The following is a 21,302-nucleotide window of genomic DNA, read 5'->3' as shown; positions in this document are numbered from 1 at the left end:
CAAATATCCAAATTCAGTTATAAACCCAATTCTACCAGCGCTGTTCCTTACCTTTACTGGGTGAAGGAAGTTTAGCATGTGGCCCATGGTGCCACAGTCCTTGGAAGAGGAGGCTGCCTTTTGAAAGCAGTCTGACAGCCACGATCAAAGGGTGGGAAGTATGTTCACAAGAACTAGAAGCCTCTATAAAACATGTGCAGGACAGATTTTGGGGGGTTGTTTCCTGAATCATCTGCATATCCTGACACATTTTTGCCTGGAATTGAGCTGGACTTCTCTCTTAGTTGAAGCTGCAGCTAGAATTTAGAGGGAAGAATGTGGTACTTTCTGGGTATGAGATTAACAAATCCAAGCAGTGCTGGTCTTTCTGGCCTAGCAAATATTAGGAAGTAAAAAAAAAGACCCTACAGCTCTTGAGAGGGAGGAGGCCAATGGAAAAGATTGAAAGATCATGAATGAATGTGTCTTTTTAGTGAAAATACAAGATTGCAGAATCTCTTCCTTCTTTGGCCAGCATATTCTTTCTTGGCCAGCTGTCCTGTAAACATTTGCCATTGACAGTTCACTGTCACCCAGCAAAGAGTGGTAGCTGCTGCTGCTGTGGCATTATTCAGCTCAAATGGTGAAGGCAGATGTGCTTTACTTAATTGTCCTGATGCTGCAGTGATGCTCATTTAACCTGGTGAGCCCATGGGACATTAACAGCAATCCACCTGATGGTACTTGGGGGGATCGTTTTCAATCAGGGAAAAAATGAAAAAAAAATTTGCACAGAAAATTGTAACACAGAAATATTCAAATATCAAAATCAAATTCTTAGAACCAAACAAAAGGGTGGCAATAGCACGTGAAGATCCTGGTGTGGCTCTGGTTCCACCAGTCTAGCCCCTTTGAAAAATCGTGTTTTTCACCTGAAGTTTATGCTGCCTTTCTTAGGGACACGTGTTCAGTTCAGTGCAAAGAGAAGCTGTCATCAAGTACTAAGCAACTGTTCAATATTTTAACTTTTCCCTTGGTTATTCAGTGTGTAGCCTGTGCTCATTTATAACAGCTCCAGCCTGCATTTTCTGCAGTGTCAAGATTCCTTTGTGAAGATGGAATTAATAATCTCATGGACATTTTAATTGTGGACTGAAAAACTCACATCATATATAGCAAGTGATCTTTTGTGGCAATCATTAATTGGCTTAACTAATACAAAAAGAGAATGAAGAAATTCTGTAAGGTAAAGCAAACCATGCTAATTGAATAGGCCTGGGAACAAAGGTTTTCAAGCCTCTCCTGTATAGCTGTATACAGTCGTGGTATGGCTTGTCAGATCCCCAGTGCTGCTGGGTGATCTCAGGTTACAGCTGGAGGAGGACACACTCTGTGGCCAGATGTGGAAACCTGGGTAAAGTAACTTGGCCAGCACCAAGTGTGTGGCCAGTCTGCAGCTTTGGGGTGGCTTAGAAACCTAACACAGACACCACCTTCTCCACTCCAAACAGTTTACAATAAAACAATGGTAACCACTGCTGTAGCAAGTGCCTTGCTGTGGAAGTGACAGAGCATTCAGAAGGGAGCAGATGAGTTGGCACCACCTTCTGAAAAAAAATCCGTTAATAATTAAACTCTTCTTATGATTTTGTTTTCATTGGTCATTCTGATGAGCACCCAGCCTCAGTGTGGCCTGGGAATATCAATAAAAGTGTCTACAAAGCTCTTCCTCTGAGCTTGCAAAGCCTCACAAGACTATTTGCTTATTAAAAAGTTTTCACAATAGAAGAAGTTTCAATTACAGCTTTTCTAATGAGCTATGACAGCTCAATTCCAGCTCCTAAATAAGGTTTTGAATCAGATTTTGGTGTAATTAACAAAGGAACCAGAATGTTCTGATATGGATGAGCATTTTGGTTCTACGTGGACTAAATCAATACTTGATCCTTGCAGAAGCACTAAGAAGGGGGCTGTTCTTACAAAAGTTCCTGAGTTTATTCTCCAACAAAAAGAGGGAGAGTGCAGTGAAAGCTGGCTGTAACACCTTCCTGCCTCCCTCACTCTCAGCTTCCCTCACATCGTTGGGCAAGCTCAGCATTTTCTTGCCTTGGAATTGGCAGGAATGAAATCTGCTTTGGATCATTTTCTCTTGCATCAGAAGCAAATAGGATGCTTTTCATCTCAGCTTCCTCTCTGTCATTCTTCCTCAGAAATTTTAGAATTCAGAACAACAAACCTTTTGTGGAAGTGCAGCTAATTTGATAATGACACTAAAAATAAATAATTTCTGAGAATAATAACATAGTAACAAAAGTACAATTAGGAATATGGATTGCAGTCATGTTGGAATGTAAATAGGATAAGCGAGCTATTGAAAGAGTTTATTCAGCTGAGTCTAAAATAGTTTCAAGGGTTTGCTTAATTGAGCAGCTTTGCATTGGAATGAAACCCAGGACAGTTGGTTGTTTAAAAGTGTTTGCACCTGTGTGCTGAACCTGGAGACTGTGGGTAATGGGATATAACCTGAGGAACAAGATGCTAGATGCAGTGGGATTGTGGATAAAGCAGGTTGGTTAATTCTATTAAATCCATGCACAAAGCAGCAGCTGTTTCATGTTCCCCTGTGTACAGACCATGAGCATCCTGTGCACTGGTGGAACAGGAGTAATCCACTGTGGCATTGTGCAGTGTCCAGTGCAGGTGGTGACAGCACTGCAGGACAAAGAGGCTTTTCCCAGGCAGACTCAGAGGGTTTCACTGCAGCTCTGGGGATGCCAAGCCCCTGTCAGAGCTGGGAAATGCCCAGCAGCAGGGGAGGAGCCTCTCTACCCCCAGAGCTGCTGCTCCTGGGCACGGCTGGGGCTGCCACACCTGTCATTTTAGCTTTGCTCTCCTTAGAAACCAGCTGCCACCTTCTGTGGTTTGGCTGGTTTGGGTTTTCCTGCAGTTCTCTCTGCTCTGATGAGGGATTTGTATCTGAAGGTTGTACTTCAGAGTGCAGCTGGTAGAGCAGAGGTACTGCTAATGACAGTCCAGACTGTACCAGGTGTGCAGTTACTCATTTATTTTTTCACATCTAGAGAATTGAAAAGATGAATAAATATGGAATATTTTGTCCCTCACACAAGCATCTTGCTATTCATATCCTGGGTTGTTTACTTTTCTTTCCACGAGTGGTTGTTGCTAAACATTCCCAGTGAATTTCAGCCTCATTTGAGATTCAGTTGATGTTTAAATTTTCCAGCAATGCCAGAAGCAGACTTTCTTACCATAGATGCTCTTTGCTGGCAAACCAAGCTCAGGTCTGTTCTGCCAGATTTGCACAGATCTGCCTGGCAGGAGGTGTTTGCTAAGGATCCACTGTGCACTAGTTTTGTTTTCTGGGTTAAACCTTTCTGTGCAGTGATGCTATCTATCAGCTTTGAGCTGAACTTTAATTGTAGCATTTTTAATTTCCCACCATTGTAAATAAATAGCAAAATTGATGAATTTGAGATTACATTCACAATTTTAGGTATTATTTCAGTTCACATGGCTGGCACCTGCACTAAAGGCTGCAGCTCTTCTGGATGATTTTGCTGCCAGAATTTTTGTTCACTTGTGGCTGTTAATATAATGCTCTAGGTATATCTCCATTTTGCCAGTTTTCATCACATTTATTGGTGGAAGCATGTAAGGCTACACACCCTGTATCACCAAAATTGGTGGTGTACTGGATAAGACACAGCCCTGCACTCCAGGTGCTTTCCTTTGCAGTCCTTGCTCTCAGCAGCAGTGGCTGGAAGAGTTCTGTTTGCCCTATTTTCACCTTTCTTCTCTCTTGGTGTATGTTATTTCCAGTTTTGACCTACAACAATTCAGGGATTTCCAGTCACATGCTGCTTTTTGAATGTTGATTAAGTAGCTGATAGAACATTAGGACAGGCCAGGGTGTCTCCATGGATGTCTACAGCTTAGTGTCAGCTGCACAAGATGCCAGAAACTTATTGTCAAGTAAATTGGAGTAGGATATATCTCCCCACCATTATGTATTTCAAATTCATATTTTGCTGAAAGTGTTACTTCTGCCCATGGTATTTCTGCATTATTCTGCCTCTATTGGCATTGTACTTTTTGGGATGTCTTTAACTTCGTCTTAGAACTTTTCCTACACAGAACTTCCTGTAACCTTCATATATTCATGAAGGTCATAAGCAGTTCAGTTCTTCTGCTCTCATCCCTCTTTGTTTTACATCCTCTGGCCATATATATTGTTCACTGTAGAAACTTGGGGTTTTTCTAAGTCTGCAAAAGCTGTCTTGATTTAGTCCAAGTATTGGGCAGTGAGTCTGGACAATTTAAAATCGTCCTGGAGAGTCTCCTGGAGCATCAGATTCCTCAGGAGGACCATCAGGTGCTGATGGATGAGAAACTGAATGTGACCTAGCAATGTGCACTCGCAGCCCAGAACCCCTCTGAGTCCTGGGCTGATCCCCAGTGTGGGCAGCAGGGCTGGGGGGACTCTGCCCCTCTGCCCCACCTGCAGAGCTGCCTCCAGCCCTGGGGCACAGGGAGGACACTCCTTTGGAGAGAGTCCAGAGGAGATCACAGAGGTGCTCTGAGGGCTGGAGTCCCTCTGCTCTGGAGCCAGGCTGGCAGAGTTGAGGGTGCTCACCTGGACAAGGCTCCCAGGAGAGCTCAGAGCCCCTTCCCGTACTTAAAGGGGTTCCAAGAAAGCTGGAGAGGGACTGGGAACAAGGGATGGAGGGACAGAGCACAGGGAATGGCTCCCACTGCGAGGGGGCAGGGATGGATGGGAGGGATAGTGGGAGGGAATTCTTCCCTGTGAGGGTGGGCAGGCCCTGGCACAGGGTGCCCAGAGCAGCTGTGGCTGCCCCTGGATCCCTGGCAGTGTCCAAGGCCAGGTTAGACACTGGGGCTTGAAGCACCCTGGGATAGTGGAAGGGGGTGGAATGAGATGGGCTTTAAGGTCCTTTCCAACCCAGACCAGCATGTGATCACTTACAAAGCCCCAGTATCACACAGGTCTGGGCTCTGGAGGGTGGCTGCAATGCCTGACATGTCAGTGCACTCGTGCTGTGATGTTATCAAAGGGCTTGGATACCCTCAGTAAGTCACTTCTGGGTGTAGCACTAGAAGAAAAGGTGCTACCATTAAAATAAATTAAAAATGGATCTACCCGTGGCACTTGCTTATCCATACAGATGTCATAGAAAAGCATGTTTAGTTTAGTTGAAATATATGTAGCTTTATCATTTGAAATCACCATTGGCATTCTCTTAGTTCTAAAGCTCAGATTCACAGCAGAAATAAATGTTTAAGATCAACAGAGCACCAGGCAACTTGTTTCCTTTTCAGTAGTACCTAAGGCAGTGACTACACACAGACCTGGTGTGTGTGTTCCAGGCTGGCAAGTTACAGCAGAGGCATTTCAGTGGGTTATTCCAGGTCTGTGGAGAGTGCTGGGAATTAATTACTTGAGTACTTAGTTATAGAAGCAGAAGTCAAACACCAAGGCTGGCTCTTAATTGTGATTATTTTTCTTTCAGTTCTTCAGAATCACGTCCAGCTGGCCTGGAGGAGAGTGATCAGTCATCAATGTCTGGAGACCAAGGAATGGGTTTAGAGAAGTCCGGCCCTAAACTCTCTGATTTTGCAAGTAGGCCACCAGGTTAGTAGGATTTTTCTGTGATTATCTGAATGTAATAACTATAGGAAAGTTTTAATGATCTTTGCAACAGTTGTTTTTATTTATGCTATCAGAAATTCAAGTTCAAACTTTTTTTTTCCTAGTAAGTAATTGGTACCATTGTTTAAGTGTTTTCTTTGGCTTAGCTCAAAATTAAGAGGTGGCCCCATTCTCATTTATCATCCTGCAGGTGTCATACTGAGTACTACAGCGTTATTCAGCAGTAACATAACTGATAAAAAAATGTATTTCTAGCTGTAGCACAGACTGATGTCTTAAAAATTTAGCATTGACCAATAACTGATTTTTGAGAAGAAGCAGTGGTTGTAGTTGGAATAATTCTTTGTGTGTAAAGAGGATTATATCTAAAGTCTGCAATAGGATTTATATTATAAACCACACAGGGAATTCTTAGCACGTTTTTGGCCAAGTAACATGTGGCAGATTCTATTTTATACTCAAGAAAGTGTCAGGTCTGTGGCAGGTGTGCTGGTCCATGACTCCTGGGTGTAGGAATGCCCCCTGTTGACCGAGTGACAAAATTATCCTTTGCCTCCTTAAAAAGAAAAAAAGCCTCTCCTCAGTTAGGCAAAAAGACACCTCACAGGACCTTGGGGACTTCACCTCAAACTTAAGAATAATTGGACAGAAGTCAAAAAGTCCTGCCTAAGCAATTCATTAGAAAAAGAAGAGAACAAAGGAACTAATGGCTTTTGTGAGGTGTTTTAGCAGGAACAAGAACCTCTTGCCCTGGCTCGGTTTTTTCTTTGTAAAGAGCTTTGTAATTTTGCCTTTTATTAAAACTTTTCTGTTTCCAACACTGCCACAGAAGTCATCCTGCTGATTTTATGGCATCTGAGGTGGCCGAGCTATCTCGGGTGTGATATAAATCTCCAAGAGCTTTTAAGACCTGACTTGAGGAGACTCATATATCACTTGGGGGCTGTCAAAATCTAAAGTTAGTTTTAAGGAGTAATAATTAGTGAAGGCCCAACTCTGCATTTGCCAGTGAAAGAAAGCCCATGGGCAGTTACAGAGACTTGTCAGGTGGTGTGAACTTGGGTTAGTATCTGATACAACACACTAAAAGATCTCCAGTTAAATCTCATGCAAGTCTTACATTAAGTAAAACTATTTTTGTGAATTGAATAAAATCTTTGGCTTTGTTTGTAAAGCCTGTTTTTTTTAATGTGGCTCTCATCCAAGATAAGCAGGCTCCAGGCTGTACATTCAGTCCAATCCTGTTTGTTACAGAAATTCTGCTTCCTCTGATCTTTGGTTGGCTTTAACCCTGTGTCATCTGCTGCCTTAGGTTATCCATCTCAGCCCGTGGAGCAAAGGCCCCTTCAGCAGATGCCGCCTCAGCTCATGCCACACGCGCAGCAGCCCCAGCCCCAGCAGCAGCAGCAGCCCCAGGCAGCCCCGCAGCAAGGCCAGGCACCCCCCCAGACACCGCAGCAGCAGCAGATGATGATGATGCTGATGATGCAGCAGGATCCCAAGTCAGTCAGGCTGCCTGTGCCGCAGGGGGTTCACACCCCCAGGGGCCCCCTGAACCCAGATGCCCAGCGGATGCCAATGCAGCAGAGCGGGAACATGCCAGTGATGGTGAACCTCCAGGGGCCTGGACCCGTGCCTCCCTCTCCTGACAAGCAGAGGATGGCCCTACCAGGCAACCTTCCTCTGGGAAATAATGCAAGAAAAATGGTTTATCCAGATAACGTACAGAATCCTTCCAGCTCGCCCCTCACAGAGGTGTCATCAGTAGCCTCTCTTCCAGAAGGAGGTGGAGCTGAGGGCCCTCCAACATCAGCAGCTCAGAATAACGTGACATCTCATTTAGTAGTTTCACAGAACCAGTTAATGATGACAGGGCCCAAGCCTGGACCATCCCCACTTTCGGCTGCCCAAGGTGCAAGTCCCCAGCAGCAGTCTAGTTCTCTGTCTAGTGCTCTTACACACCATTTTCCAAATGTTGCTGCCCCATCACAAACATCAAGGCCTAAAACCCCAAACAGAGCTAGCCCAAGGCCATATTACCCTCAGACTCCTAACAACCGTCCACCCAGCACAGAACCCTCAGAAATCAGCCTGTCTCCAGAGAGGCTTAATGCCTCTATTGCTGGGCTGTTCCCTCCTCAGATCAATATTCCTTTACCTCCCAGGCCTAACCTCAATAGAGGATTTGATCAGCAGGGTCTGAATCCCACCACTTTAAAGGCCATTGGACAAGCCCCATCGAATCTCACAATTAACAATCAGTCCAGTTTTACTGCCTCACAGTCACACAAGTTGGAAGGTGTGGTCATTAATTCAGGCAAACAAACCAATGCTGGAGGAACAAAGAGAGCAAGCCCAAGCAATAGTCGAAGGTCCAGTCCTGGATCCAGTAGGAAAACTACACCAAGCCCTGGCAGACAGAATTCAAAAGCAGCTAAATTATCATTGACAACTCAGCAGAATCCATCTCTCTTGCAGAACATGGAATTACAGAGAAATATGGTGGCTAGTCCCTCTTCTTTGCCGACACCTGTGACCACAAGTTTTCAAAATAACTCCATGCTAAGTAACCAGAATCCTGCAGTTTCTGTACCTGCTGTGACTGGCATTCCTGAAGACAATAAGGAGAGCCTTAGTGTGCCTCAAGATACTGAGAGTCAAAGTGCACAAGGTGCCCTAGGTAGCAAGGACCAGCCCAGTATGGAACTGAAAAGTGTCCCTACTCCAGAAATGAAAGTGCTGGTTCCTGAGGAGCAGGCAAAAAAAGATGGGCAAGCACCAGACAGCAGTAAGCTCCCAGCCATGGAGGAAAGTAAAGCCATGGTATCTCCAGCCATGAGGGAGGCACCAACTTCTCTAAGTCAACTTCTTGACAATTCTGGAGCTCCTAATGTGACCATTAAGCCCCCTGGGCTGAGTGGTCTTGAAATGGCACCAATAGTCTCCAGTGGTGAGGAGCTAAAGAAGATAGCTGTCATTCCTCCACTGCAGGATTCATCCTTGAACAAGGAGCCCTCGAATTCACTTAGCCTGATTCAAAATAACGAGCCCTGTCCAAATCCAGGGCACCAGGAACTGGGAGAAGTAAATGCAAGTGTGGCACAGAGTGTTGCTCCGGTAATGCAGAGGCCTGTTAGCTCTTCTATTTCAGGTCCTTTACCTCCCAACCAGATAACAGTTTTTGTGACTTCCAACCCTATTACATCTGCTGCTAATACATCAGCTCCGTTGCCATCCCACTTGCAATCTGCATTAGTGTCCACTGTTGTCACCATGCCCAACGTGGGGAGCAAAGTGATGGTGTCCGAGGGACAGTCAGGGGCCCAGTCCAACACCCGGCCGCAGTTCATCACACCTGTGTTTATAAACTCATCCTCCATCATCCAAGTGATGAAGGGCTCTCAGTCCAGCACGATTCCAGCAGCCCCCATGACTTCTAACTCAAGTCTGATGCCTCAGTCGGTTGCGGTTGTTGGTCCTTTGCATATCCCACAGAATATCAAGTTTTCCTCTGGGCCCACTCCTCCCAGCACCTCATCCACCAGTCCTGTGTCCAGTATTCCCACCAGCAGGTCACTCGTTCTGAATCCCTTGGCATCTCCTGTCCAGCTGCCTTCCACTCCAGCTCCTTCCAGTGTTCCTTCACAGCTCCCTGCTCAGCAAGCCAAGGACTTCAGCCCAGAGGAGACTTGCCAAGGGGCAGGCTCGGGTGAGCAGTGCCCTGTGCCAGCAGCACAGTCGGGACCTGTCGTTTCCTCTCTGCTTACAAGCAGCCCGGGCTCTGGGAATAGGCGCAGTCCTGTTTCATCCAGCAAGGGAAAGGGAAAGGTAGACAAGATTGGCCAGCTCCTGCTGACTAAAGCGTGCAAGAAGGTCACAGGCTCCCTGGATAAAGGGGAGGAGCAGTACGCTTTGGATGGAGAAACAGAAGGTCAGGGACTAGAAACGTCGGTCCCAAATAGTTTGGGAACAGAGCAACCCCCGGCAGAACTCGATAACAAAAGCGGGACCCCTCCAGCACCCGGTGTCACGAAACAGAGCACTTCTGGGCCCAGCAGCTCGAGCCTCAGCCCCGCGGCGGGCGCTGCCTCCTGCGCGTCCCCGGGCGCGGCCCCGAGCGCTCCCGGCCCCGGCGCGTTCCCGCCGGCGCGGGCCCGGAGCCCAGCGGCAGCGGCGCGGCGCAGGAGGAGCCCGCGGCACCCCCGGAGCTGCTGCAGAGCGCAGGTGAGTGCGGGGCTGCCGGGGCACGCAGGGAGCCGGGGCTGCGGGGCATCCCGGGGCTGCTCTCCCGGCTCTGCAGCCAGGGCTGACGGCTCTCTTTGTTTCTGACAGCTGAGTGATACACAGGCTGTATTCGCCGAGATTCCACTTCCAGATGTTTTATTTCACTTTCCGTGTACTGCTTCAGTGGGGTACTTGTCATGAACATATGATTCTGTATCTTCATGTAGCTGTTGGAAGCAAGGAGGAAAAGTGGGTGTATCAGTAATGACAAATACTTAGGGTCCTTTTTATCCTGGTAGATACACTGGTATTCTGCTTTAGTCTTGTCACAGACTTTTGATTTTGTAAATTATTTCAATTTATTGAATTAATTATGATTAATTAATCCTAATAATACTATTTTCTTCTCTGAATAACCTTCATCCTCTAGGGAAATTTCTGAATAACCTCCAGAACAGAAGAAAAAAACAACCCACACCAAATCCCTGTTTGTCTAGGGAAAAACTTAAATGCTCATTTTGGAGAAATTAATGAAAAAGTTAGCTGCATTCAGTTTGAAAACATAAAATAACTTTACATCTGAGCTTTGCTATTTTAATTTGTGTATTTGGCAGACTTTATACATTACATTGATGCTATTTCTTGATGCTATTTTTAATTTATTGACTCTGGTGTGGATATGAACCTATCACTCTTGAAGTGAGCTGAGTGAGTGTTGTGCTTTACAGCATGAATTGGACACAGAAGATAAAACTGTGGATGATAAAATCCACAGAAGTCAGGGGAACTGAAAACTTCAGCCTCTGTGATTTTCCCCACGGCTGTTGGATGTCATAGCTGCCACTGGAAGATGGAAGCTTCCTTGGAGCTTCACAGAAAGAATTCTGGCTTTCTAGGAAGTGATAGCCTTTATTTAAGCAGGAATGTTACACTTTTTTTCTTCCTGTTCTCTGTAAGTTCACTATCACATTGAAGACTAGAAAGCATTAGCCCAGCAAAAATTGGTTTTCCGCCTGATTTTTTTACTTGGCAACCTAAGAAAGGTTAAGTCATCATCTTATTGCCAAAGGCCTTCAAGGGCAACTCTGCAGCATATTGTGCACTTTAATTTAAAGAGTGAGGGCACTGATTCGTTGAAAATATACTATTTTCCTCCAGAATCTCTGTTGAAATTAACATTAACTGTTAATACTGTTAAAATTTTAGGATTTCCTTCACTGTCACAGTCTGCTGAAAAACTGTTACCTTTAAAAATGTTGTTTATGATACTTCATTTCATTATTCATTCTAGTTTGAGAAAACTTGCTTAGGATAGTTTTGCTGAAGTTTATTTTAAAGAGGGGAGGTGTGTATGGTGGGAGGGAAGTGGAGGGTAGATTAAAAATATTGCATCTGTAAATGGCAAAGTGCAGTCAGCTGGGAGAGAGAGCATTTTGTACCAGCCTGATCACACAACAGCAACTCCTTTCCTCCCTTCGACAATAATGTTTTTTCCCTCCACTTTTATTCTAGCATCCTCTCAACATTTAACACAGAAAAAAAGTTCAGTTGCAACATCAGAAAGTACTGTTCAAAGAACAGGTAAATCTTCCTTTGGAAAAGCAGAATAGAGGTGAACTAAATCCTTTATGAAAATGTATTTTTTTGAATGCATATTCAGTGGTTACTAACACACTGGGTATTTTGGGGGTTGGGTAGGGTTTTTTATTATTATTTGTGCTTTTGGGATTGTTTTACTTTGCTAGTTACGTTGTGCTTTGGAAGTCTCCAAAGCCTTGTGGGAGATTCAGGATGGGGTCAAGTAAAAGATGAAAAAATCCCCAAGAAAGGTTTTAGATATTCAGTGTTAAATTGGAGGGACTAGATTTGTAACAGTACATTGTGTTTGAATTTGGAAGTTCTGTGCCGAGCTAGTAAGAAAGGTGTTTCTTTCATTGTACCCTTCTGAATATAGAAATGTGTTCATGCCATGCTGGGATTGTGTTTTAGAATGGTAATACTTTTTATTGTGTGTGTGTTCAACTTTTAATGCCCTCCCAGCAGTGTTTCAGGATGGAGCCCTGGCAGATGACTTTGTGCTGTTGCCATTTATCATCATGGTGTTTCACCATCAGTTCTGGGTTCTGTTAAAAAAGCAATTCCCAGGTTGAGCAGGGAAAACAAATAGATGTGGGCTTAGTTATGTGAAGTGCCACTCTCCATCTATTTGCCATCTCTAATCTGATTGGAAATAGAGTTTTTAGGAAGTCAAAATTGTACTAAATTGTTTTCTTTCAATTTCCCCTGAGACAAAGGTGGTCATACCCCTTGTTTTTTCACACCTGACTTATTGCCCTGTGCTGCTGTGACTGTACTGGGGGTTCCTGCTGGGGGAAGCACTGATGCTATCCATTTTTTGCTGTTGCATAATCTCCCAGTTTAAATTTTGGGTGGGAAGAAAGTTAATTCCTTTCATTGCTCAGTCTCTTCTTCTTTAGTCCCCAAGACATCTGTTTTTCTCAGACAGTGCTATATCCCTTTACACTGAAGAGGGTGATGTTCCAGCACTGCAAATTCATCCTAGAAGGACAGACATTGCCCATTCTCTTACTTTTTAAACTGCCTCTATTCATTGTGCACACTCCAGCAAACTGGGGGCTAAATTGCTGTCAAAGGCAAAGCCCCAGTTTGTGTACCACTGGCCCTGAGTTTGATGGGACAGTTGAGCTGAGCAGTGAGACAAAGCCCAGGGGGTTCATCCTTGACATTGCTATGTTAATCCCTAAATCTCTGGCAGTTCCTCATGAGGGTCTGTGTTTAGGTATAGGTTTTCCCTTTCAACAAAGGATACAGTGGGTATGGAGACAATTAAAAGACAGACAGTAAAAATATTGATATTTTATGATATTTTATGTGCTGAAAAGGAGAGCTGTTTGCTGAGGTGAAGACTCCAAAGGAAACCTGACCTGTATGTACAAAATCACTGAGAGAGAGAGAAAAAACAGGTCAGACTTCTTTTGCATCATCTCTACTGAGATATTTTCCAATTCTGTACAAGTGCAATTGGGCTTCAGAAATTTGTCATTAGAGGATATTGCTGTGAGAGGCACTTGGGTTAAGGCAAATTTTTACATGCAGAATAGAGCCAGATGTGTACTTTTAAGGTTTAAAAATTAATGAAACCTAGAAGGTTTAGTAGAAATAAGCTGTCTAAAATGGAAGTTTAAAAAGGGATAAGAGTGTAGCCAGGGAGGTTCTCTATCGTTTTCTTCTGCAGGGCTTTAATTTTTCCCTGTCTTAGCTGACTGCAGTGTCCTGAAGGCTGTAATCAGACCAAGCACTTGGCCAGCGTGGTATTTTGGCTTGCTTTGCTTTGAGAGAAGCTTATCCTTGAGATCTAATATATGATAGAAAAATGTGAGCTAGTCATGCGTTGTCAGCAGGTATGTATCTCTACAGCAGACATTAAAATTATCTTTTTCTTTTGTAGAACTTGAGACAAATGCTGCAGTAGTTGCTGGTCAAAGGTAAGGAGATAGTTTGTAGATTCAGAGTAGATGTAGTTTTCGTGGGAGGAAGTCCCTTTCTCTTTGCTTAATTGCTCAACCTCTGCTACTGCTTTTCATTTTCTTGGCCATGTCCTTTCTTTCCTGCTAAGACGTCAGGCCAGTTGAATATTCCAAACCATTGCTGAAATGCAGTGAGTATAAGGTAACCTTCTCCTTAGTCTGTGCTTTGTGCAACATTTCCTCTCATCCTTTCAGGCCTGGATGTTTCATGTCCTGGACGGGTCTTGATGGTTGCACAACAAATCAAAACTAACCCCCCCCAAAGCCTGCAGCTTAGCTGTTGGGTGAATTTTTGTTTTCTGAAAGGAAGTCTTTCAAAAGTTTGTTCTTCTGCCTTGAGGATTGCTTTCAACAGTTTTCCTCTATTTGCTTGTTAACACTCTGCCAAAACTTGATAAGAAAGTCAGGTAGAAGCTTCATGTTGTCCTGGTTAAGACATTCAGTAATTAAAAGATATTATTTCAAATGGTTGTGTTCTGTCAGAAGAAAATACAGTTTCCAAGACCTACTTGTAAGACTCTAAACACCCCAGACTCTCGCTCAGTTGACAGGAGAGCCCCTGGGGAGGTTTTTGGCTAATGGTGCTGGCACAGCTGGCCAGGTTTTGGACACTGCCCTCATGGGTGGAGTGACCCCCTAGGCTGGGCCAAGTGGGGCAACCCCTTGTGGGGTTCCTCAGGAGATGAGGCAGTGCCTTCCTTTGTAAGGGAGGGAATGCAGTACATTTCCTCAGCTCAGGAATGGCTCTGAATGGAATATTTAACCCCATTTATCTTCATTTGGACTGGCAAAGAAAAGCTGAAATTTCACAGTGAGTTTTCTTCAGGGTAGAATTTTTCTGAAAGTGGGACATTGGCAGCTTGGCAGTTGAGCAGATTCTCCACATGAAGTGTCCTTGTGTGACCATATCCAAATTCACCCAGCACATCAGATTACCACAAGGGCATTTTCAGGGTTTTTCTGATTGATGTTCTTCTGAGGAAGACTGGAAAAGAAGGAAAGTTTGCAGGCAAACTGGGTCTGGTGATGGCTGATACAGTGGAACCATACAGGACAAACCTTGATAGAATCACAGATGGTCTGGGTGGCAAGGGACCTTAAAACTTACCTTCATGACATGGGCAGGGTCACCTTCCAGTATCCCAGGTTGCTCCAAGCTCAGTCCAGTCTGGCCTTGGACACATGCAGGGATGGGGCAGACACAGCTTCTCTGGGCAGCCTGTGCCAATTTCTCCCTAACAGCTAATCTAAACCTATTCTCATTTAAAGCCATTAAAAACCTTTAAAACCTTAGGGGAACCTTGCAACCTATGAACCACTAGAAATATTTTCACTTGGAGTAATTTGATTGCCTCCTATAAAAGGAGGGAAGTGATGTGCTGGTTCCTATGAGACAATCCCAGCTCTGGATTTAGTCACTAGAATCTGTAAAAATGACCTGTACTAACTGAACTTTGGGTGCTGATGCCTTTTTGCTTCTCTCAGGGAAGCACCCACCTGTTTGGGGGATCCAGTTTGTAGATGGCCCATAATACTCCCTTATAGGGAAATAGGTTTCAGTATTTTGTACCTGAGATTATCTACAATCTATAGTCTCCTCTGCTGTGTGTCTTCTCTTGAGAATGTTTGTCTCTCCTTCCATTGAGAAACTTTCATTTCAGATTTCTGTTACTTAACTGTAAAGTTTGTGTGGTTTTAGTCCTTCCCCTCAAAGCAGGACGTGTCTGAAGGGTGACACTGCAGTGGGACCTCTGTCACACACAGGTCACCCTGTGCTGTGTCTTCAGTTTCTGATTCAGGAGCCCTTTCCTGAAATCCTGCAAGTTGTCACCCAAAGGGCCTGAAATGAGCTTTCTTCTTTTTCATTATCATCAGAATAATTTATTTAGTTAATTACTTACCTTTGAATTCACATGAGAGAAGTTTAGTTTAAACTTCTGAAACTGCTTAGTCACCAGAAATTGTCTGGCCTGAACGCATTAAGGAGAAAACACCCAAAACTCAAGAAGAGTTTACAGGGCTAAGAGAGACAAAATAAAAGAAGAATTTAATTACAAAATGTAGCGCTCCCTTTAGTGTGTCAGTAGCACAAAACAGATTCCCATAGTACCTAAAATCATTTTATAGCAGAAAAACCTTTTTGTTACCAAAAAAAAACCCAAAAAACAAACCAAAAAACAAAAACCAAACCACAAAAAAAACCCAAAAAACCTAAACAGATTTTGACTTCAAGCTTTAAAACCTAAATAAATTTTTTTAAAAAAACTTTTTTTTTTTTAAATATGTGAACAAATCACTTGGATCAATGGAGTAAGTCTTTTTAGCAAAACCCAAAAGTTGGCATACTCCCTGGAGAGTTCTTAATTCCTCCTGATGTTCATCTGCAATTTCAACTCTGCACCCCCATACTGCAGCAGTCTCTAATGTAACCTGTTTGCTTTTCCTAGACTTCAGTAATGGTGGCACCTGTGGAAAACAGAGCAGACAATTTATAATGCATCTAATTTCTTGGTCTTCTTATGTTGAAAATATTCTCTTTGAGGACTTCTCAATTCTGTATCCTCTGATAATTTTTGATAGAAATGGACTATACTCTGGCTTACTCAGGTCATTCTTCATCTGATAGACCTTCTGGTATCTCTAGCGTTTCATATCTTCAGTGCTAATAGTCCGGAACTGGCACCTGTGTCGGGCCATCCTCCAGCTTGTCTGACTTGCGTAGAAAAACATAATTCTTCTCACACTTCATCAGAAATGTTTTGTCCCACTTTATTAGTAATGAGACAAAAGAGAATTGTGAAAAGTCTAAAACTCCAAGTAGAAGAAATTCAAGAACAGAGGATTCTGCCGCTTCACAGGAAACTGTAGAGAACGGGCAGCGCAAGAGATCCTCGCGACCCGCGTCCGCGTCCGGCACGGCTAAAGGTAACATGCACAGCCACCCTTCCTGGGGAGAGGGCAGCTCCTAACCTGCTTCCCCACGTGTTTGCCCTGGCAGTAGCTGCCTTGTAACGCTGGTTTGCAGTTCACACACCTTGGGTACTTTATCTCTAGTTTCAAGCATTTGGCCACAGGTTGGTGTTGAAGCGTTTCCCAACGTCTGCACTGGCAGTAAATGCTGTATGAATTCCTCTTTGGTACATCTGTGGAACTTGTTTTCTGCAGCACTCACCACCATAGTGTTCAGCACCTTGCCTAGTTGAATTCTCTTTGCAGAAATGTGTTGCTGTTGGAAGGACCATGCTGAGATCAAAAAGTGACATTTTCCTTTTCCTGAAGCCTGAAAGTCTTCCCAAGTGCACGGTCAGTTCTTGCCAAGTCAGATGCCATGGTTCAGGCATACTCCAGAGGTTGCTGAGGTGGCAGCCAGGAGCCCCAGGGAGTGCTGTGTGCTAGCACAGAGCCTCAGCTCTGCTCCACAACAACATCTGAACTCCTGGAGTTATTAACCCATGGCATTAGCAGGTGCTGACGTACCTTACTCCTACCCAGGTTACAGTCTTTAACAGTTATGCAGCATTTGTGTGATATGCACGGCCTAGTGCCAGGCTGAAGCTAATTCTGTCAGCTTCTTGTGTTTAAGGGTCAGAAAAATGCTGATGGACCAAAGTTGTACAAGAGAGTAGAGAGAGACCGTCAAGAGGCAACTTCCAACCACTATTTTAAAGATAATATACAGAACAAAGAGGTACTAATATAAAGTGATTATAAAAGGAAGTCAAGTTGAATTCAGCCACCATTTCTATACTGGAGGTACTGAGGCGTGGTGCTAAGAATTGTGTGTTGTCAGAGTTTCAGAGAAGCATTCCAGCTTTATGGCATTGTGCAATGACTCCCAAAGATTACACAGGGGACCTATATGTTCTGCACTTTTGTGACTGCTGAATTTAATTATAGTTACTTCTTGTGGCAGGACTGTGCAGAAGAATCTGAGTCTGTGTTGTAAAAATAAATTCTCTTTCATGATTGTGAAAACAAGTTTGAAAAATGTGAAGCCAGTGTAAAATCCCTGCCTGCGTTTGAGGGGACCTGGAGCGTGTGTCCTGCCCCACATGCTGTACTGGGTAAACCTAAAGATGACAACCAGTGCCACTTCAAGTTCTGAAAATGTGGGAACGGGAAAGTGCTTGAAGTTTAAATGATACCAAAACTCTCACAGGGGTTTGCTGACTGTGTAATTCATTTACCTCTGTAAATAGAACCTGTGGTTTTAAGTCACGCGTGTGAAGCTGCCAGTGTCCAGGGGCTTTGCTGGACACTTGGGTGCAGTCTGCAGGGGACATCTGGCTGTGCTGCCTTACTGTGAGCACACAGCTGCTCCTGAGCTGTGGAGAATGAGCCAAACCAGCTGCTCTGGACACGCTGCACCTTAGTGGGGTGGCCACAGGTGTGTCACCTGGTTTGTCACCTGTGTCTGCTCTGTTGTGTATTTTTGTTAGGGAATCAGAGCTTAATTATTCTGGTTTGGTTGCTCCTGTCCTCATGTTATCTGTGTCCTGAGAAACCCCCTAATCCATGGTAAAAGGAATATGGGGCTGAGAGGAGTTATCTCTTGAGATAGAGGCTGTTTAAAGTCATCATTAGGAAAAATAAATCAGCAGGGAGAGACCAGCTGGAGTAGGAACTTGGTTGCTAAGCCTGGGGAAGGAGGGGGCAGAGGAGTCACTGTGAGGAAGAGGAGAGCACACAGGGAGGGTCAGCCCTGTCCAGCTGTGTCCAGCACACTCCAGGTGCAGGGTTTGGGAGGTGCTGCTCATGCTCCCAGGGGACTGAGACAAGGGCTGGGTGCTGCTGGCCCACTCCCCCTCTCAAACACGGAGCCTTGGGCAGCAACAGGGGTGGCAGCAGCTGCTGCTGAAGCTACTTCAGAGTCAGTCCTGGTGCTTGGAGAGCTCCAGGCTGGAGTCCAGCCTGTGGAGATGTTTCACTTCTGAAAACTGGTACTGTACTGGTGTTTTTCCTTTTTGGAGTGCTTTTCCAGCAAGGGCTGCTTTTAGCATTTACTGTACCTTTGAGTTTGTTAAATTTTGAAATGTTGATTGTTTTTTCTAATTCCACATTGTAACAGCTGTGGAGTTGTACTGCTGCTATTCTAATTTTAGATGGGCTTGGAAATTTTTTTCCCTTTTGACTCTTAAAATACACACAGCTACAATAGTTTTTGGAAAACATTATGAAGAGCCAAAGAGACATTGCCAACATTTAAAATCACATTTTTAAAAAGATCTAAAGATGCAAATGCCTTTGGTCCTTACTCTTTTTTGTTTTGAAATGGAAACTTAGTGCCTTGGTAAGTGCACTGGACATGTCATCTGCTGTCACCATGGCCCTGCAGGTGTTAACATCTGTGTCTTTTTGCATCAGCTGTGTTCCTGTGACTCAGTGTACCCTGCAGAGACTTGTTTTGAATGACTTTCTGAGAGCTCAGACAGCTGGGGTGTGACTGGCATGGGCAGAGTGGTTGTGTAGCACCATCTCCTCCTGGGACACAGCTCCCCTGTGGCACTAGGGGACGGTTACAAAATGTGGCTCTTCTTCCCAAGGCTGCCCTGTGCCCTTTGCACCTCGTGCGTGTCGGGCCCGGGGTGCCTCAGTGCTCAGGAGTCTGTCCTGTGTGGGGAAATCCTGCTCTCCAGAGCACACACTCTGCTGCGAGGTTGGAGAAATGGCAGGGCAATCTGCCCCTCTGGGGAATGGCTTACCGACTGCGTATCCATGCTTGTTTTCTTCTCTTGATTTCAGAAACGAGTGCCAGTGCAATGCAGTCAAAAAGAAGAAAATCCAAGTAAATTACTGCATGGAAACATGAGACTTGTAAATGAGTGTGAATTTACCAATAGCAATTTTGAGCTGTGATTTTTCTTTTTTTAATAAAATTCTGTACAGTAAGTAATTTTAATATTATACTGTTCCCAATAAATGATTTTTTTTTTCTAAAAAACAGATAAATAGATATAAAAACTGGGTTCTTCTAAAACCCCCTGGATTTGCAAAGTGAAGTCAGGGTTAGCACATTAGGGTAATGTGTTTGTATGAAATGGAAGGGGAGGGGAAGACAATTGTAAATTTATTTGTTTCCACTTTTCATAAACAATTTAGAATACAGGGTTGTCATTTTTAGGTATTAAAATAATGTAATGTGCTGTTGTTTAAGTACTGTATGTGAATAGCAGTCAAGGGGTTTATAAACAAATCCCATGTTGTTTGGAAATGTAAATAATTTTATTATATAGTAGACCTGATGTATTTGTTGTAGAAATGGACCAGTGAAACAAAAAATAAATTTAAGGGTTTGTATAATGTTCCATTCATGCTCCAAATAAATGTTATTGTCCTATAAATTGCATTGGATTATTATTAGCAACAACAGCAGCATCATTCCAAACAGGAGGATTGGAGGGATTATTTAGAGCTCTGGGCCTGCAAGCTCCTTATATGTAGCTTCAGCAAGGAATTTGTTTAACCACAAACAAATTAACTGATGCAGCTGCTCCTGCAAAGCGAGGAAGGGCACCCTGTGAGCAGAGCAGCCTCCCAGCCTGGCTGCCCTCAGAGGCTGCCCAGCAGGGCAGGCAGGGCCAAGGCGCAGCTGCAGGGGGCAAGGGCAGCAGCCTGGCAGCAGCCCTGGCACCTGGCACGTGCTGCCTGGAAAGCAGGTCAGGCTGGCTGGAGCTGCTGAGAGCCCGGAGCCCGAGCTCTGTGCACACACACTGCACCTCTTCTCTTTCTTGCTGAAATTTAAAAATATGTATCTCAAAATGCTGATTAAATATAAATTGTTATTAAATAGAAGTTGCCAGCTTCTATAATCACAGAAATTAGTTATTTGTGCACAAGGTGGCAGGCACTGAGTGAGGCCAATGTTATAGGATCATTGGGGTTGGAAAAGCCCTGTAAAACCATCAAGTCCATTCCCCTAGCACAGCCAAGGCCACCACTAACCCATGTCCCCAAGTGCAGCATCCACACGTTTTTAAAATCCCTCTAGGGATGGGGACCCCACCATTGTTCTGAGCAGCCATGCCAGGACTTGACAGCACTTTTCCATGAAGAAATTTTCCCCAATATCCAACGTGAACCTCCCCTGGTGCAACTTGAGGCCATTTCCTGTCATCCTTGTTCCCTGGAGCACAGCCCAACCCCATCCAGCTCCACCCTCCTGTCAGGAAGTTGTGGAGAGTGAACGTTTCCCCAGTCTCCTTTTCTCCAGGCTGAGCCCTCGCAGCTCTCTCAGCTGCTCCTGGTGCTCCAGCCCCTTTCCCAGCCCTGTTCCCTTCTCTGGATACACTCCAGCCCCTCAATGCTTTTCTTGCCATGAGGGGCCCGAAACTGTCCCCAGGGTTGGAGGTGCCTCAGCAGTGCCCAGCACAGGGGACAGTCACTGCCCTGGTCCTGCTGCCACACCATGGCTGGTAGAGGCCAGGTGTCATTGGCCTCTTGCCCACACCAGGCTCATGTTCAGCTGCTGTCACCAATGCTCCCAAGGCCTTTCCCAGCAGGCAGCCTCCAGGCACCCTTCAGGGTCTCCATCCTCCCTGCCAGCGTGTGGCTGCTCCTGTCCCTGCACAGGCACAGCTGATGTGGGTACAGGAGCCCCCCTGTCTTTGCTGGGGCCCCACTCTCCATTGGGGCTCACCCTGCTCCGTGCTTGGCCTCGCTGCTCCTCTTGCTGCTCAGGTTGGGTGGGAAGCTTTAGAAAATGAGGACAAAGGCCACAAAACTGGAAAGTCTTCAGAGAAAAGGGTCCACCTCCCAATAAACCAGGGGAAGAGAGGGGATGTGCTCCTGTTTGTGGGAAATACCACCCTGTGGGAAGCAGAGAGGCTTGAGGTCAGGATCACCATTTACAGGGACATGGACCT

General features: G+C 44.8%; 1 protein-coding gene across 1 annotated transcript in view; it reads left to right on the top strand.

The window, feature by feature from the left end:
* The window catches only part of NCOA6 (nuclear receptor coactivator 6), a 37,625-nt gene extending 17,844 nt beyond the window's left edge, over positions 1-19,781 (top strand). Inside the window, 7 exon segments of the mRNA XM_039699516.1 lie at positions 5,529-5,650; positions 6,981-9,809; positions 9,812-9,892; positions 11,405-11,473; positions 13,362-13,398; positions 16,217-16,365; positions 19,183-19,781. Of these exon segments, the coding sequence (XP_039555450.1) occupies positions 5,529-5,650; positions 6,981-9,809; positions 9,812-9,892; positions 11,405-11,473; positions 13,362-13,398; positions 16,217-16,365; positions 19,183-19,229 (3,334 nt within the window). The 3' untranslated portion in view covers positions 19,230-19,781.
* The last annotated feature ends 1,521 nt before the right edge of the window (positions 19,782-21,302 follow it).

The sequence above is a fragment of the Passer montanus genome, unplaced genomic scaffold (assembly GCF_014805655.1).
Source record: "Passer montanus isolate IOZ18808 unplaced genomic scaffold, ASM1480565v1 scaffold136, whole genome shotgun sequence".
Taxonomy (NCBI): domain Eukaryota; kingdom Metazoa; phylum Chordata; class Aves; order Passeriformes; family Passeridae; genus Passer; species Passer montanus.
Note: the sequence above shows the minus strand (reverse complement) of the source record. Positions and strands in the feature narration are given on the sequence as shown.